This window comes from Rhinatrema bivittatum, chromosome 17 (genome assembly GCF_901001135.1).
Source record: "Rhinatrema bivittatum chromosome 17, aRhiBiv1.1, whole genome shotgun sequence".
Classification (NCBI taxonomy): Eukaryota; Metazoa; Chordata; class Amphibia; order Gymnophiona; family Rhinatrematidae; genus Rhinatrema; species Rhinatrema bivittatum.
The window spans coordinates 10,910,315-10,929,011 of NC_042631.1; the positions used below are offsets into that span (position 1 = coordinate 10,910,315).

General features: G+C 42.9%; 1 protein-coding gene across 5 annotated transcripts in view; it reads left to right on the plus strand.

Moving 5' to 3' along the window:
* PRMT3 (protein arginine methyltransferase 3) overlaps window positions 1–18,697 on the plus strand; it is a 123,786-nt gene that overhangs the window by 90,307 nt on the left and 14,782 nt on the right. For 3 of the 5 annotated variants that reach the window (XM_029582560.1, XM_029582562.1, XM_029582561.1), the window contains 2 exons: window positions 10,813–10,863; window positions 11,068–11,155. The exons of 1 other annotated variant lie outside the window; for it this stretch is intronic. In XM_029582560.1, the coding sequence (XP_029438420.1) occupies window positions 10,813–10,863; window positions 11,068–11,155 (139 nt within the window). Of the gene's footprint in view, window positions 1–4,292; window positions 4,449–10,812; window positions 10,864–11,067; window positions 11,156–18,697 lie in introns of those variants that run through there. One more of the 5 variants, XR_003853231.1, reaches the window with a different exon arrangement.

An 18,697-nucleotide genomic window follows, 5' to 3' on the forward strand; every position in this document is an offset into this window, starting at 1 on the left:
CCTACTGTTTTTATGCTGTATTGTCTACCGCTGAGCACAAATCACTGTGACAGAGAATATCCCATGGGAAGCAGATTGCCAGTTCGTTTATTGCTCTTGAGAGGAGTCACCAGGGTGTGAAGGGATGTATTTTAGCCTTGGGAGAAACAAACCACCACCAACCACCAGAAGAAAAGTAGTGGATAGAACTTGACTTATCAGTTAACCATTTAGATCTTTGGGATTAGAAAAATTAATTTCTGATGTAGTAGGTGACGCCATTCTAAAAACTATTAACTTTTGTTTAGATTAGATTCAAATCTTAATTCAACTATTAATGTGTTGCGTTGTATTTGCAGCCTAGCACACCAGTGAATCTTTCTTTTGTTCTGTTAGTAGTATTCAGTTTTTCTTCTTTTTGTTAATGCATGTGAATAATGTACTAGTGTCCTTTTGCGTTGCCTCATTGTTAAGTTAACGTGACTTGTCTTTATGACATTAACCAGTTTAGAGCAGACTGCACAAAGCCTTATACTGAAATTCCTTTAAGAAAAATGACAAATTAAAAATAGCAGTTGTATTACTTTTTTCAGAATCGTAGTAACCCTGCTGTGTAGATTACGAGCGTGCCGTATTCATGCTTGGATGAACTCCATCAAAAGAACATTATTTGCCTACTTTCTGTGGCCAGCTGCCTAATTATATCTGCTGTAGCCACACACTGCTGGAACACGATACCAGTGAAGAGCAAAATGACAAATTGCTCCCGTGTAAATAATAGTGATGATGATAATTTTTAATTTCCCTTTTTGTCAGTGAATTGGTAAAGGTTGTCCTGTCTGCGTTCCTGGGATACCATTTTTAGATGGCCTTCTATTTAAATGGACGCAAGGAATCAGCATGCTGGATTAAATTAAGGTGATTTTTTTTTTTGTTTGTTTGGTTTTTTTAGCTGATTCTTTTCAAAATAGCTGAACGAGAGCCACGCGTGAGACCAAACCAGGGACCATTTAGTGACATCTGACAGAGAATAACACTGCCCAGTACCAAAGCTTTTGCCGTGCACTATGTTTGCATGCGTTATAAATGTTTTGGTCTTGAGGCATTGGTCTTCTAAGAGGAGTCATAGCAGTACCATATTTCACGGCTGGCAAAACTTAGGGCATTGCTGCAGAGCCCATGGGTAATTCATGCCTACGATCTTTGCATCAGTATCTGAAGGAAAAACAAGTATTGCACTTTTACTTTGAAAATTGCTCCAGGGAGAGCTCTCAGAGATTTGTGCCTGCATTTTCTCAGGATACTCTTTCCCATCAAAACTGCAAGCGTGGTTTTAAAAATGCAAAGTTATACGCATAGCTTTCTCCCCGATCTAACCCCGCCTCAGGAACTCCCTCACTTCAGTATGAATAAACGTATGGAACTACATGCAAAGTCTTACCCATATACAGGGTGGATAGTTACAGTCAGCTGCTTTCCACAGGTAAAACGCTTTATTCCTCTGGAAATCCCTTTGAAAACTGCCCCTCTTAATTAGCATAAGGAAGTATTTCTTCTCAGAAAGGGTGCTGGGGTGCATAAGACACCCAAGGGAGGGTGGTGAAAGCAAAAACAGTAGCAGAATTGAAGGAAGCCCATAATAAGCACAGAGGAACCTTAGCTGTGAGGGATTGAGGGGTAAAGCCTGGGATAAGCACAGAGGATCCTTAGCTGTGAGGGATTGAGGGGTAAAGCCTGGGATAAGCACAGAGGATCCTTAGCTGTGAGGGAGTGAGAGGTAAAGCCTGGGATAAGCACAGAGGAACCTTAGCTGTGGGGGAGTGAGAGGTAAAGCCTGGGATAAGCACAGAGGATCCTTAGCTGTGGGGGAGTGAGAGGTAAAGCCTGGGATAAGCACAGAGGATCCTTAGCTGTGGGGGAGTGAGGGGTAAAGCCTGGGATAAGCACAGAGGATCCTTAGCTGTGAGGGAGTGAGGGGTAAAGCCTGGGATAAGCACAGAGGATCCTTAGCTGTGGGGGAGTGAGAGGTAAAGCCTGGGATAAGCACAGAGGATCCTTAGCTGTGGGGGAGTGAGAGGTAAAGCCTGGGATAAGCACAGAGGATCCTTAGCGGGGGGGGAGTGAGAGGTAAAGCCTGGGATAAGCACAGAGGATCCTTAGCTGTGGGGGAGTGAGAGGTAAAGCCTGGGATAAGCACAGAGGATCCTTAGCTGTGGGGGAGTGAGGGGTAAAGCCTGGGATAAGCACAGAGGATCCTTAGCTGGGGGGGAGTGAGGGGTAAAGCCTGGGATAAGCACAGAGGATCCTTAGCTGTGGGGGAGTGAGGGGTAAAGCCTGGGATAAGCAGAGAGGATCCTTAGCTGTGGGGGGAGTGAGGGGTAAAGCCTGGGATAAGCACAGAGGATCCTTAGCTGTGGGGGAGTGAGGGGTAAAGCCTGGGATAAGCACAGAGGATCCTTAGCTGTGGGGGAGTGAGGGGTAAAGCCTGGGATAAGCACAGAGGATCCTTAGCTGTGGGGGAGTGAGGGGTAAAGCCTGGGATAAGCACAGAGGATCCTTAGCTGTGAGGGAGTGAGAGGTAAAGCCTGGGATAAGCACAGAGGATCCTTAGCTGTGGGGGAGTGAGAGGTAAAGCCTGGGAAAAGCACAGAGGATCCTTAGCTGTGGGGGAGTGAGGGGTAAAGCCTGGGATAAGCACAGAGGATCCTTAGCTGTGGGGGAATGAGGGGTAAAGCCTGGGATAAGCACAGAGGATCCTTAGCTGTGGGGGAGTGAGGGGTAAAGCCTGGGAAAAGCACAGAGGATCCAGAGCTGTGGGGAAGGGAAGTGAGGGGTAAAGCCTTGGATAAGCACAGCGAGTATTTAGCTTTCGTGAAGGAAAGGAGAAGACGGACATTAAATAGGGTCCATGGCATTGAATTAGGAAGGGAAAGATGGCAGAAAAGTTTGGTGCTCATTATGGGGATAGTTTTGTACCGTAAGTTAGCTGGCAAATATGGGCATAAGTTACACTAATTTTCAAAGTGGTCTTAGGGGTGTAAGTCTGTTTTGAAAAGCGGTTACTCGTGCTATTTGGTGCACCTAGTTTTGCCACGAGAATTAATGTGAGTACTTTTTAAAATCCAAAAGTCTGCACAGAAATCCCAACCCCACCCAGGCTGCACCTTGGAACGCCTCTCTCCTACGCATGTAAAAGTGCGGGCATAATTTTACGTGCACAGTTTATGCAGTTACAGCACTATTTGCACACACAAGTCCCTTTGAACATTACTCTCTGTGTGCCCAGGATAGTCCATGTGTTCATGTAATCCAACACAAAAATCATGTTTTGTTTTGCATTCCTCCTATTGAAGCTGCAAGGTGTGAGTTAATTGGCTGGCGAAATAAACTTGTGCATCCAGATGTATATATTTGTAAATTAGATTACCGTCGCCTGAAATTGTTTTTCTGCCTTTAAATACTCTGAGTCATTTCATGTGCAGGAATCTGAGATTTTATGGTGTGGGGCTGGCGATTCCCGCATATTTCCGAACGTTTTCTGCAGTAGGTGCTGGCGCAGTCTTGGCACGGGTCCATGTCTAGAAATGGATTTTCTTCTAGTTCTGTGTGTCGACGCAATCACCCTCCTTTACTCCTGTATAGACGAGTGAAATTGTGCTGGCTGCTGTGCAGTGCAGCAATTACAATATAAGTAGTGGAAGTTAATTTCTTTTAATCATTACCTGGCTTTTGTAGATCAACTCAACTGCAGCAGCTGCTGGCGTTTAAATGCATTTAATTAATTTATTTAAATTTGCTTGCTATTTCTGATAAGACAAGATGGCTGCTGAGGAGAAAAGCGCTGCTGAATACTGCCGCAGTAACTTCTCACCCATAGACTCTCTTCTTGGCTGCAGTAGAGTTATTTGTTGTTGAAATATATTAGTCGTCTTTTTTTTTCAGTTTCCTGATACGAGTTGCACAGAGACCAAAGGCTGAATGACTCTCTCTGAGATAGAAAAGTTCATCGTGGGCAGCTGTAGATGGGCTGTCAAAGGTAGAGTAATGAGATGGTGACACGTAACAGAGGGCATCATTACTGTCTTGGCTGCTAGTCTTGACAAGAAAACTTGTTTCTAGAGCCTTGTTCTTTCTGTCGTTCGTCTTTACAAACAGCTTTTCAAGCTAGTTAACCAAGTGTGTTCCAGACGGAAATGCATCTTGTTGGCTTACGGTCTTGTAACAAGAGTTGACCGTAAGGCGGCGACATTCACAAGGCAGCTTTTGGTGCAGGGGCATTTCTGCTTTACTACACTTGCTTTATGTACCCTTAGGAGATGTGACTCTTTGCGTCTGCAAAAGGGGAGCTGGGTGATCTCGAAAGTTCATGGCTCTAATTCTGGTCCAGTAAAAGACATCGCGGCCTGAAACGCATCCTGGCTTCCAAAAGCAAGCACGTTCGGCTCTGCGATTCATTTCCAGGCCCACAGGTTTGTTTTCCTATTGTCACCTTTCAGTTTGTGTGACAAGGGGTAGCCGCATCAGCTTTTTAATGTCACTATTTATTCATTTTCGTTGCCTTCTCCTGTGAGCATGGATTCTTGATGCATTCATTAAAAGAAAAATAGTGTGGTGGCCTCTTTGTGTGCGTCGCAATGTGTAAAGTAGTCGTGTTGAAAAGGTACCCCATGGAGGCTGTTTTCATTCATTTCAGATGGGTTTTTGGTTGCAAACTGTAAGCAGTGCTAACCATTCAGGCATTTCTTGACAACTTCCACAGACTTAATTGTTTTAATGAACTTTGTTTAGTTTGCACATTTCGAAGAGACAAGGCTGCCATTTAGAGAGGCAATAATCAAAAGGTTTATGTGGTTTGATTATTGCCTCCCTCCCCCCCCCCCCCCCCCCCCCCCAAATACGTAGGTAAAGGTACACATTTATCCGCATTAAAAAGCGGCCAGGGTCTCTAAGCATGCGTGCACTACGGGCGCTTCCATGCGGGCGCTGCTACAGACTTTACCTGTGTTGCACGCGCTGGCCGTATTTTCAAAGGGAAGATGCCCTGGGGAGTGCAGGATTTGCGGGGAATATGGACACAGTGCTGCCATTACCAGGGTAAAGATCCGGTGCGCTCATAGTGCGGGACAACACAATGTACAGCCAGGCTGAATCTCTGGTGTCCAGAAGGGAGTGGCAAATAAAACGGAGGATGTCCTAATGCCTCTGAATCGCTCCATGATGAGATCGCACCTTGAAAAATTGCACTGGGGAAAGCACAGAGAAGGACAACCAAAATAAGGGGCATGGAACGGCTGCCCTATGAGGAAAGGCTAAAGAGGTTAGGGCTGTTCAGCCTGGAGAAGAGACGGCTGAGGGGGGGATATGATAGAGGTGTTTAAGATCACGGGAGGTCTAGAATGGGTAAATGTGAAACCTTACTGTTTTGGATAATAGAAGGACCAGGGGGCACTCCATGAAGTTAGCAAGTACCGCATTTAAAATAAATCGGAGAAAATTCTTTCTTTTTCACAACACACAATTAAGCGCTGAGGATGTGGTTAAGGAAGTTAGTGTAGATGGGTTTAAACAAGGTTTGGATAAGTTCCTGGGGGAGAAGTCCATAAACTGTTATTAATCAGTAGCTAATAGCCACTGATTGTTGCTAGCATTAGGAGCATGGGCTCTATTTAATATTTGGGTACTTGCCAGGTACTGTGTCCTTGGATTGGCCACTGTTGTAGACAGGGCTTGATGACCTCTTGCTCTGACCCAATATAGAATATCTTGCGTTCTTATCTTAGCAAGCACCACGCTGCCATAAAGAGGCATCACACCCTCTTTTCTTTTAAGTGAACAAGGCTTGGCCATGTGAGGCTGGGGAGGGTGGATCTTCGTGACTGCAGTGTAGTACTCTGCATTTTTTTTTTTAATCATTTTTCTGATTTCTTCCTAATTTGGGAGCAGATTGGCAGTGCTGAGTAGAAGCACCATGCTGCCAGTTTGACAATAATGAAGGTGACGTACGTTTCCGAGATCATTACTGCTGTGTCAGGAAGCTTTGCTGTATAATTAGGGACCTTCAGTTTTGGTGTTTGTTTTAGTTTCCTTGGGAGTTTCCCTGGAAATTTATCACCTGCAGAAAATCGGTAGAAAAAAATGACAGTTTTTCCCCCACAATGATTTTCTCCTGCATTTCTTGGTTTTAATAAACACTGATGGGATTCTTGTGGGGGAAAAAAAATTGAAAATGAATGTCCCTAAATGTAATCCCTTAGATCTCTGATAATGTCGATTAGTGCTGAAACTGAAGCACAGCGTAAAGGAAATGAATACCACATAATCTTGTTTAAGAGGACAACATGGCAGATCTCTCTGTTCAGAACTGTCTTCCTGAGGGCTGCTGCCGCTATGTGTGGGGGAATTTTTTTTTTTTTTTTTTGAGACATGCAATTTCGGGATTTAAAGTAATTAGTTCCACCTCAGTGAATTGGGCGAGTCAGTGATTTTATTTACAAGCTTTAGCCCGTTGGCAGAGAAGGAGAGGGTTGCACGCTTCGGAAATGTACTGAACGCATCGTGTGCTGGTGAGAATATATTGAAGGCACAAAAATAAAATTGTTGGATCCCTTGCGAACATTCTGAAACATCCCTATAAAATACGATTTATTTGGGGCGTTTTCCTTACAGCACACCTTGGGATATAAACCCTGGTGACAAAAGGGCTTGGCTTCTGATAGCAAAATTCAGATTTGGAAACAATAGAATGTTTTAGATGATTGTTTGATTTTTGCGTCATAAAGCAAAAATATAACTATTAGTGTCTGATTCTCCAGTCACTTTTCATCTACCAGTGCATCTGCTTTGTTTCTGAGCCAGCTGATCCGGTCCTAGACTTGGTGACTGGAATGGATGTCTACACGACATACGGATGCAATGGCTGAGTTCTATTGACCTCAGCTTTTCGGTTTTAGATCTGTGTTTGCGGATTATATTTAACGAAAAAACAAATTTAATTATGGGGGGCAGTTCCCAACCAGGCCGCGTAGTTGTGAGCTATGGGAGGGAGTTTTAACCCTTGGCATGTTAAGCAGATTTTCCGAGGTGAAACCCCTGGAGTTGCTGATCTTTGAAAATGAGCGATCGCTTAGTCCGAGCACCAGAAGCGCGGCGGTGGTTCAGACCTGCTGTTTGTGCAGGCGGCAGAGGGCAGGAAACGTAAAATCCAAACATGTGCTCAGGGTCACCCACGCCCATGGGGAACAGCAGCTAATAGTCTGCTTGCTGTATAAACCCGGGCACACGTTTATCCTCATTTAAGGAGGGAAGTTTTTGGTCAGGTCATGTTAACTGGGTAAAACGGCTTTGAACGGCAGAAGGAGTTTGAGTCCGTCGCAGTAATTCTCTTGCTGCGGCTGCTCTGTGCTCAGGTGCCTCACATAAAGCATGCACAGCTACTTAGTAAATGCCCTTCCTTTGAAAGGTGCAGGGATACCTTTTTTTTCTTCTCTGACATATTACAAGGCACGAAAAGCTTTGAAGCAATTAACCAATTGGATTAAAAACTGGTCAAACATGTGTGTTGCTGTTTTGTTCTTGGCATGCACGCTGTGGAAGCACCAGCTGCCACTGTGGTCTTTTACACTGTCCGTTTGTGCCTCGGTAATTAGTATCCCAACATGAAGTTCTGGAGCATCTGTGCAGTACAGTTGGAAAATGGATTCTTGAAACAGATATCACTGTGTAAGTTCTGCCTGTGTTACTCAGTGAACATATTTGTGCTCGATTACTAGTAAGTGCATTGACAAAGAATGCTTCCTATGATACTGTGTTGGCTATGACCGAGCTCAGTTTTGCATTTGCCTTGTAATCAGAATTTCTTTGAATCGCCATGTATCTTTCATTTTAAATGGGTTTATTACAAAATAAATAGTTCTATATTATATAATTTTGGTAGACCTACAAATAATAAAGCCAATTTCCTCCGAAGTTGTCATGAGTCCAACCATACTTCCTTCATTGCTGATCTCACTAACTGTGTCATGGCAGTAGCTTAATGGTTTAGCGACCAGCAAATCAAATTGAGCCCCTCCAAACTGGAACCTTCTCTGGATCAGCTGTCAAGGTCACCTCTTATGATTGCCACCTTCCCATGTCGGGTGCATCTCTACTTCCCAAAGAATCAGTACAAAGCCTAGAGGTTCAACTCAGTCGGAGCCTCAGCATGGAAACACACATCGCCAATGTGGTAAGAATCTCATTCATGCACCTTTGCCAGGTCTGCCAAATACCGTGATAAATGCAATCTGGCCACAGCTATCCATGGTCTAATCACCAGCAGAGTTGACCACTGTAACTCTCTTTATTCAGTGGCATCTCACAATACAGTATGAAGTGCCTGTAGCTCCTACAGAATACAGCTATGAAAATTCTGGTAGGAGCCAAAGTAATGGACCACATAAAACCTTATACTGCATCGAATGCACTGGCTTCCAGTTTGAAAAGAAGATAAAGTTCAAAAACTATGCATTGTCTTCAGATGCATGAAGCAGCCAGACTCAGGATACCTTTCCCAGCCTTCACGAGAACTCCTATCCTCCCCGCTGGCCCTTCTTTCTACCTCTCTGCAGATTGCCCTGTACTAGTCTTCATGCCTTCAGCTGCTGTACACTAAAAGTCTGGAGCATGTTACCGTTAAGCCTACACCTTGAGTCCTGCTGCCTCGCAATCAGGAAAAAAAAAGTTAAAAGCATGGCTTTTTACTCAGACCTTCCCTGCAGAAACCTCCAACCCATCGACCTAACTACCTAACTTAAATAAAGGTCCTTGTGATTCTGACAACTGTGACAGACTGTAAAGATACCAAGTGTAAATCAGATTCTAACTGTAAAGATAATTCAAATCATATTTTACTTAAATTATTGTAATTTTGCTTTGAGGCCATTCTTGGTTTAAAAAAATAAAGGCAGAATGTAAAATGTCAGTAAATAAAGAGCTGTTGGTCACTCCATTGACATGACTATTGTCTCATTGTCCGCAATGTTAGAAATTCCAAGTTAGAATGGTAAGAGCTCTCACCGGGATGGGATGAAGTAGGCTGTTTTAGGGTAGTTCCTATTCCATTTTGCTAATGCCCCTGTAGTCCTGTCTTTCCATAAGAAATCCAGTCCTACGGAAGACCTGCGAAAAGGTCCTTTGGCTTCACATAGAACCATCTGGGCACCCTACTGAAGGCTGCTGTTTGTCTACATCTTCTACTCTCTGGACAAGATTTCTTCTTTTCCTTATCTGCCTGAACAGAGTATGCGGCTTTCTGGTGATTTTTTTTTTTTCTTTTGATGCAACAATAGTAGGAATAATTTTGTTTGGAAAATACGATTGTCATTTTAATGTCACAAAAATTATTTAGCTCTCTTTTCTGACTTCTGTCTAATTTTCAAGGCATGTTAAATGTGTGAAAATTTGTGAAAGCTCCTCCTACTTAGTCATTGTTACAATTATGAATCTAAATGAATGGAGGTGCTGCTGAGACAAACTGGCCCACACGTGCTGCTTGGTTGTCCTCGTAGCTAAGGATACGTTCCCAGCTGTAAGCCATATAAGCTTGACTGCGCAAGCTCTGGTCACCACCTTCCCTTACCTATATCTCCCATTGTACTAAGGATACCTCACCCGTCAGCTGTAGAAGTTTGAGCACTTGCGGAACATTGACCTTTAATCAAACCTATTATGTTGTCTTCTCTTCTTCTTTTGCCCAACCTCTACTCATCCCTACCCTCTGTATCCATCCCAAGGATGCTTAATTGTGTCTCGGTTTTGCTTTTCATCTCTACTGCTGATGGGGTATCCAGACATCTGCCACTTCCTCAGCAAATAAGTATTTCTTTATTTTTTTTTAGCTTACCTCCCAGAATCCTATGCAAAGATCATACTAATAAGTGTCTAGCATAAGTATAGCACACGCAGCTTAAAGAACGGACTCTGGAGTTTAAAAAAAAAAATGGGGCATGTTTGTCTTGAAGCTATATTCCCTGCTGTGAAGTTGATCACCACTATAAGTTATTTCAAATGCAATTGTTTTAAATTGACTGTAATTCGCCTTGAGGCCAGACTTGTTAAAAGGCAAAATATCAAATGTCTATAAATAGAGATTTCAGAACTGTAAAACACAAAAGAAATGGAGCATATTGGGTCACGAGTAAACCTAGGAGCAGGATCCAACGTGGGAGCAATATGTAAAATTAAAAAAAAAAACTCAGCAGCATGGATATTTCTTCAGTTGGTTTTGTTGATGATCTCATATAGCAAGATTGAGTTTCTAGAGCAAGCCAGTCCACTGATCTGGGGCCAGACCTGCCAGGCAATTCCCCTTTGTTGCCTTTCCTTTTTGCTCTCCTGGAAACAAAGAAACAAGGTTGGAGGTATTAGAAGAGTGAACACAACATACTTGTTCAGAGGTGCCTTCCAAACTGCTCTGAGTCAGTCAAGCCCATCTAACGCATCTTAAGGCAGGGAAGACGCAGTCAAGGAAGCCACATCGGTCTCCTCATTGCTTTGGAAATTACTGACAAAACTGGAACTTGCTTAATTTGTACTCATCAGAAACGATGGTGGTGGAGAGACTTTGCATACTCCAGAAGCCAGAGAGAGAGGGATGGAGGCGCTGCACAGAAAAAAAAAGAGGAGGAGGAGTAGTGGGAGGGAGAGAGATTAAGGAGAGTGATTTTGAAACTAATGAAATGATTAACTGCCTTGGATGGCTTGCAAATGACTTTTGGGTCAACTTTTTACTCCGAACATAAAGAGCAAGGATTTTAATCAATTGAATTGAATTTATATTTTTATCTGTTCTCTTAGGCGATTGCTGGATACTTTGATGTGCTTTTTGAGAGGAACTGCTCCAGCAGGGTAAGTTCTTGGCATTGCGTAATCATAATTAATTATGTAGGATATATTGTATTTATTTCAGTTTGTTGCCCCTAGGTGTTTGAAAGTGAGTAGATTTTGTTGGTGTAAGCAGTTAAAGTGTGTGTGTTTCAAATGATAGATTAATGTAGCGTGATATTAAAAATCTTGTATTTCATCAGAGACTTTTGAACTCTGTCATTGCAGGTCTTGTTCTCTACGGGTCCCCAGTGTACGAAAACACACTGGAAACAAACAGTGTTTCTTTTGGAAAATCCAATTTCTGTTGTGGCTGGTATGTTATTTCTTATTTATTTTTTTTTTCAGGGATGTTTGTCTAATATCATTGTGGCAAAAACCATAATATAAGAAGATGAGGTTTGCTTCCAGTAATGTTAGGTTTCGCTTTTCAGACTGATGCTATATAAGAGAGAACAGAGAAACACTGGAACTATCACGATGGCTCACGCTTTTACCATGGATATAAAGCAAACGCGGTCAAATGTGGAGCTAGGCATTGCCTTGGGGGGAGTCGGCTGCTTCCGGTGGGAGTGTGGGGGGGGGGGGGGGGGGAGTGCCAACGAGGGCTCCAGGTGATCCGACCAGGGAGAGTCACCTGGAGCTCAGAATTCCAGCATAAGCAGTGGAGAGGGGACAGCAGGAGGTGTCGTCCCCCCCCGGAGTGGAGGTTTGGAGTCATGTGATGTCACCTCCAGGCAGAAGTGACTTGGTCTTGTTGCCGCGCGCCGTGACCTATCTTGCCGACATGGGATGGAGGTGGCCTATGCGCCATAGTTTGACCACCACTGCTATAAAGTGAAATTTTGTTCCTTTGGTTGTCATACGGTGAAAACTAATGGCGCGTCTGATGGAGTTTATTGCCAGCATTTCCCACCTCAGTATTTTAGGTCCATGTCAGCCTTGCAGTTTTATATCTTTAAGATATATGTCATAAATATCCTATTCAACACGGGATATGGTTGAGAGGCATAATAGAAGGACAAGTGCCAGGGAACTGTGTGTGGACTCTGGTCGGATATTTAAAGAAGAAGAATTGTTATTTTATGAAAAAACATGTTCACTTTTCTTAACAAAGAACCTAGAGACCTCTTTGGTGCAGGAATACATTTTTAACTATGATTTAGGTTTAGGTGGAATTGATAATAGAAAGTTTGTGCCACGTACATGTTATTTATAAGGTAATCATTATGAGGGCTGCTTTTCCCACTTTGCTATTCGTATTGTTCTAGCCTTATAAACAATAATTAAAAAAACCCCAAAAAACAATGTAGATGTTACAGGGCCTCTGTCAACCCGCCACACCCTCCTCCTCTTTACTGAAGCCTACATGGACTTAGTCCCATTTAAACCAGCTGTTTCTTCACTGATGATGAAGAGAGAACAACTCTCAAAAGCTCATGACAGATGTGTTAAATTAATCCAATAAACAGATACCACCTACAGCTTGTTTCTTGGTGTACTAACACCACAACCACAATGTTTTTGGTCATCATATAGGACCGCACTGATGTAAATTCACTTTCAATTCATTTTATGGCAGGAGTGCGCAGCTCCAGTCCTGGGTGGTCACAAAGTGTCCTGGATTTCAGGGTAATCAAGCTATGCAAGTTTAACCTGGTTCTTGAATAAAGTATATGTAGCTATATCTCATGACCCTACTTGGCAAACTAACTAGAGACTCCCAAATCCTCTATCATCCCAATGCAGGTAATACCAAGCTATTTCCATCGGGCCTAGACCCTAAACGAGAAGTCACTAACCTAAGCAGCTACCTCAAAACAAAATCTGAACCCTGCTCCACCACCACAAATTAAAACTGAATGCTCAAACAGAGTAGAGAGACATCCATGGAGAAATCAACTCTATCCTTCAGCCGCCAAACCTGTAGCCCAGGCTTTATCCTGCTTTCCCAGCTCGCCATAGAAGCCCAAATATCATCAGTAACAAAACCGGCTGCCTATTTGCCTTCCTCGATGGACCAACAGATTCCGGCCTCTGGAACACCGCTCGCTACATGGTTTGCATTAAAGTACGCGCTCCTACACGCACTCAGCTTTGGGCTATTTTACGACGCCATTTACATACCTAAAACCAGGTTTTCTGCACATTTACCCTCCAAATGCATACATCCATTTTTTATAAGGATTTTTGCCCATAGCTGCCATGCTTCAGTTAGTCTCTTATGAACAGTGGGAGCTAGGACAGAGAGGGCTTGCACAGATGAAAAGGCTGCGGACAGTGGAAGTATTCTGCATTCAGTTTGAACTTCTGATAGGAGCACATTATTCCCTGTCATTTTATATGTATAGATATAGATGGATATATAGATATATATATTTTCTGCCTTGACAATGGTTGTAAGATCATTGTATTTTCGAATGGGGGTTGGATGAGAAGGTGTTACCTGCCCCTCCCCCATACAAAACAGGTTCTCTCTGTCCCAGCCAAAAGATCAAGAAGTGACTGTCCTCTGCTCCGGTCAGGCCATCACTTACCTGGTGGTTTCTGTGATACCCTAGAGGTACCGGGAGTTAGGCAGTGGTACTATGCTGGCATCACAGATTGCAGCTTAAAGCATGATTACTTATTCCTAGGGAACAGCCAGATAATCCCTAAATCATTCTGGGAATGGTTAAAACTTTGACACATTGGCTCACTTTGCTTCCAATAATTTAACTACACTGGAGACATTACTGGAGCAAAGACTGAGCAAGCAGTTCAGCAAAGCACCATGGTTACTCAAGTATAAATTATGTGGGCAAGGAGGAATAATTAAATTCTCATTTGCTGATTGTACATTTTGCTGACAAAAAATAAAACATACAATTTAAGGTACCCAAGCAGCTGGGATAAAAATCTGTTACTTTTCATGGTAGTTCTCTTTTCCAGGTGATTTAACAATATTGTATTGCGTTTAATTTGGCACAAGAGTGGCATCATGTCTTGTTTTTTAATAGTGCAGTTCCTTCCTGTCACCTCAGTTGCTCAGCTTAGCTGTTATTATAAATATTATTAGCATATTTATGTGGTGCCTTTTTGCACAGAGCTGTAAGTGAGAAGATATGTTCTCCTCTCCAGTACTAACTTAAGAGAGAGAACTGGACTTTCCTGGGATGGTGGAGAGAGAGGAGAAAAGGAGAAATGTTTGGGAGGTTTTGGCAGTAGACACACAATTTTAGGGAAAATCGGCAGTGCTGACTTGAAGGGAAACTAATAAATTCAAGCTAAAATCTGAAAAGGTTTGAGAGGAAGGAGTTGGGATGATTGGAGAGTTAAGAGTTCCAGAGACTTAAGAGGGGATCCTAAGGCATAAGAATTGCCATACTGGGTCAGACCAAGGGTCCATCAAGCCCAGTATCCTCTTTCCAACATTGTCCAATCCAAGTACCTGGCAAGGACCCAAACATTAGATAAATCACAAGCTACTATTGCTTGTTAATTACCATCATAGCAGTTTATGGATTTATCCTCTAGGAACTTATCCAAACCTTTTTTAAACCCAGTTACACTAACTGCTGTAACCACCTCCTCTGGCAATGAATTCCAGAACTTAACTATGCACTGAGTGAAAGAATTTTCTTTGATTTGTTTTAAATCAGCTACTTGCTAACTTCATGGAGTGCCCCGATTTTAGTCTTGTTCAAGTCTTTTTATAATTTTGTAGACTTCTATCATATCCCCCCTCAGTCGTCTTTTCTCCAAACTGAACAGCCCTAACCTCTTTAGCTTTTCCTTATAGCGGAGCCGTTCCATCCCCTTTATTATTCTGGTCGCCCTTCTCTGTACTTTCTCCAGTGCAGGTATATTCTTTTTGAGATGCGTTGACCAGAATTGCACACATTATTGAAGATGCGGTCTCACCATGGAGTGATACAGAGGCATTATGACATCCTCTGTTTTATTTGCCATTCCCTTTCTAATAATTCCTAACATTCTGTTTGCTTTTTTGATTGCCACACTGAGCCAATGATTTCAATGTGTTATCCACTATGATGCCTAGATCTCTTTCCTGGGTGATAACTCCTAATATGGAACCTAACATTGTGTAATTACAGCAAGGGTTATTTCTCCCTATATGCATGGATAAAAAAGAAGAATAGGATGAACATTCAAAAGAAATCTGCATGGTTTTATAGCCAAATATGTGTAGTCTGAAGGGTAAATATTTGTGGCAAAGGATATCATTCCTATCTCTTACTTCTACTAAACACTTCTATAGTGTTGCTTGATGTATGCAGTGCAGTACAAAAACATATAAGACAATACCTTCTCAGTAGAACTTACAATCTAATCAAGACAAACCTATAAGGCAAAAGAGACTTTGGGAATTTCATTTATTAGGACAATGGTTTAAAATTAAATGAGGCTGTAAGGTGAACAATCGGGGGTTAAGGTTTAAAAGCAGCCTCAAAAAGGTGGATTTTTAGACTGGATTTAAATAAGGCAAGAGAAGGGAGCATGACGCACCATCTGAGGAAGTCTGTTCCAAGCACGTGATGCAGCCAGGTGGAAAGCAGGGAGTTGCATAGATGGGAGTGACTTATCTGATGAGCAGAGTGCGTGAGGAGGGGGTGTAGGCAGAGAGAGGAGAGGTACCGAGCAGCTGCAGAGCGAAGGCTCTTGGAGGTGAGTAAGAGGAGCTTGAACTATATGTGGGAACAGATAGGGAGCTAATGTAGTAACTTGAGTTTATAGGATGTAGTGATTTTGGTGAAAGATAAGTCACGAAGCTGAATTTTGGATAGATTATCGTGGAGAGTGATGACGCTCTGGGAGACCTGGGAGGAGCAGGTTGTAGTAGTCTAAGCAGAAGGTGATGAGAGAGCGGATAAGGGTTTGGGTAGTGTGTCCAGAAAGGATGGATTTTGGTGATAAGGTGAAATGAACGGCACATTTTTAGCAATGTTTTGGATATTTGTAGAGAAGTCGAAGGTCTTCGAAACAGGCTGAGGGCAATGGGAGGCTTACAGTGTTATCCTCAAAAATAGAGAAAAGAGGAAGAGGGGAACTGGGCTTTGGGGAGGAAGATAAGGAGCTCTCTTGACCATGTTGAGTTTAGGGTCGTGATGGGACATTCAGGCAGTAATGTCAGACAAGCTGGGATCTGAGATTGGATTCCTGATGAAAGTTTTGGTATAGGGAGGTAAATCTGGGAATAATCAGCAAAAAGATGGTATTGAAAACCAAAGGAATTGGAGCCCGGGCCACACCACCAGTTGATAGTAGAATGGTGGCAGAGGAGGAATCGCCAGAGGAAACACTAAAAGTGTGATGGGATAGGTAAGAAGAGAACCAGGACAGGACAGAGTTCCAAAATCCAAGTGAGGACAGAATTTCAAGGAATTAGGTAGTGATCAACACTGTCAAAAGCAGGAGGATAGGACCGAGTAAAGGCTTTTTGGTTTTAGCCATAAACAGGTCATTGGCACCTTTGGCAAGAGCTGTTTCTGTGGCTCAAGAATGGCTTGAGATGAAAGAAAATCAAGACGGAGGCAGTGAACAGCACACTCAAGTAGTTTGGAAGCAAACAAAAGGAGGGAGATGGGATGGAATATAAGATCTGCCTTACTGGGTCAGCCCAAAGGTCCATCAAGCCCAGCATCCTGTTTCCAGCAGTGGCCAATCCAGGTCACAAGTACCTGGCAAGTACCCAAACATTAAGATAGATCACAAGCTACTAATGCCGGCAACAAGCATTGGCTATTCCCTATAGTTTAATAGCAGTTTATGGATGTCTCCTCTAGGAACTTAGCCAAACCTTTTTTTAAACCCAGCCTCACCACAACTGCCTTAACCACAATTAAAAGCTCAATGGAAAATAACATATGTGGATTTGAAAATACAATCTGTTCTTTTCTGATCCTGCCCGAAATGCATCCCTAGGAACTTCTCCCCTATAGATGGGTAAAAGTGCACGCATTGAGAAACCTCAGGCATTCTTTTAGCTGCTTGGCTGGAGAATGGGGGTTGAGCCCACATTTCTTCAGACCGCCAGTTCATAGTGGCTGTAAAAGGTCTCTACCCCTTCCACAGTGTTGTTGCCTTATGGCCCGGAAGTAAAATGCACTAAAACAGTATTTGTTACATACATGCATCCACACACTATTCCACGACTGCTGTGAAAAATATATTGCAGAATTCCTTAGAAAATGAAATAAAAACATGGAACAGCTTGAATGGATAAATGTCCACCCTCCCATAGCAAATCTAAAGCTCTGGTATAACCAGTTGCTTTCAAAAGCCCGCAGCAGGTGAATTGGCCCCACCTGTATTAAACTGTGTTGATTCACTTGATGATAGGATGAGCAAAGCACTTCCTGTTGATTCTGTCTGCTGGGTGGTGCCTTCCCAAAGCAAAGGCCCCCAGCAACTCCGTGGCAAAGTTGCAGAAAGGCACAGACCTAGGGATGGGCATAAAAGAATTGCAAAGTCCTTGAATGTTCCTTGGAGGACAGTCATGATGATTACTAAGAAGTGGAAGGTGTCCGGCACACCAAGAGCCTGCCTCGATCAGGCCTTCCCTCCACACCAGAGGACCAAGCAGGAAGGAGGCTGCTGTTAAAAGTTATTTGAATATGATAGAGCTGTGATTGTTTTACATTTCCACATGACTTGTAAAAATGAATACTTAAAAAAGAGGATTATGGAGAAAATAGCAGTCCGTTTGAAAACAGAGGTAAAGATATCTGTAGTAAGAGAGATATTGATGATGTGAGTCAAGAGTGGGTGTAAGAAGGGCCTGAGGCAAAAGCAATAGCCCCTTTTACTGCTCCCCACACCGGTTCAAGGGGATGCTTGTTTTCTGAAGGTCGGATTTCTGTTATAAAGCAATGGATAGAGAGTTGGTGGCTTACAATTCTTCTGGAGAGATGGGTTGCGATGGAGAGCCAGCTTGGTGCACAGTAATGTATGTACTACTGTGTTAATGGTCTTTGACTTCCTGAACTCTGTCAGATGTGTAGTAGCTTTGCTACTAATATTTAACATTTCTGTAGTGCTACTGGGCATATATACGTTAAGTACTAGAAAGCATTCATTTGGGAGTTACTCCAGAACTAACGTAAATGAACAGGTAAATAGGGAAATAAAACTAAGACTAGAGGGCACTCCATGAGAATAGCAACCGGCAGATTTAAAATAAATCATAGCAACTATTTTTTTCACTCAGCACACAGTAGACCTGTGTAATCCATTGTCAGAGGATGTGGGCAAGGCAACTAATATAGTGGGGTTCAAAAGAAGGTTGGCCAAGTTCTTGAAGGAAAAGTCCATAAACAGTTATAAGCCAGGTAGAATTGGGAAAGCTATTGCTTATTCCTGGGAGTGAGATACAAGAAATAGAGCAACTATTAGGGATCTGACGGGTACCTGTGATATGGACTGGCCACTGTCAGAGGCAGGATGCTGGGCTCGATGGACCTTGGTCTGACCCAGCATAGCCCTTATGTTCTTAAATGTTCACTCAAGAAATTGGAAATTGATAGCCATTTGTGTCACATAATCACTAGTGACACTTATTCAAATGCATTTTTGCAGAAACTTGTATTAACTATAAGCTTCTTACTGTTGCTCATCATGAACAAGCCATTGCTTGTAGAACTTTTCAGATGCATAATTTTGTCTGAAGTACTGTATATCCATAGCTTAACGGTGCATTTAGGTTCTCCCTCTCTTAGCCTCCCCTAAATTTATCCATTCACCTTTTCCCTGGGGTGGAACCAAGATGGTCGCACGGTAACGCTGCTTGGCGTTAGCTCCGTGGCTTTACTAACAAGTGCTTGTGATAGTCTTTGCCTTGATGGGAAGGAAGCGAAAG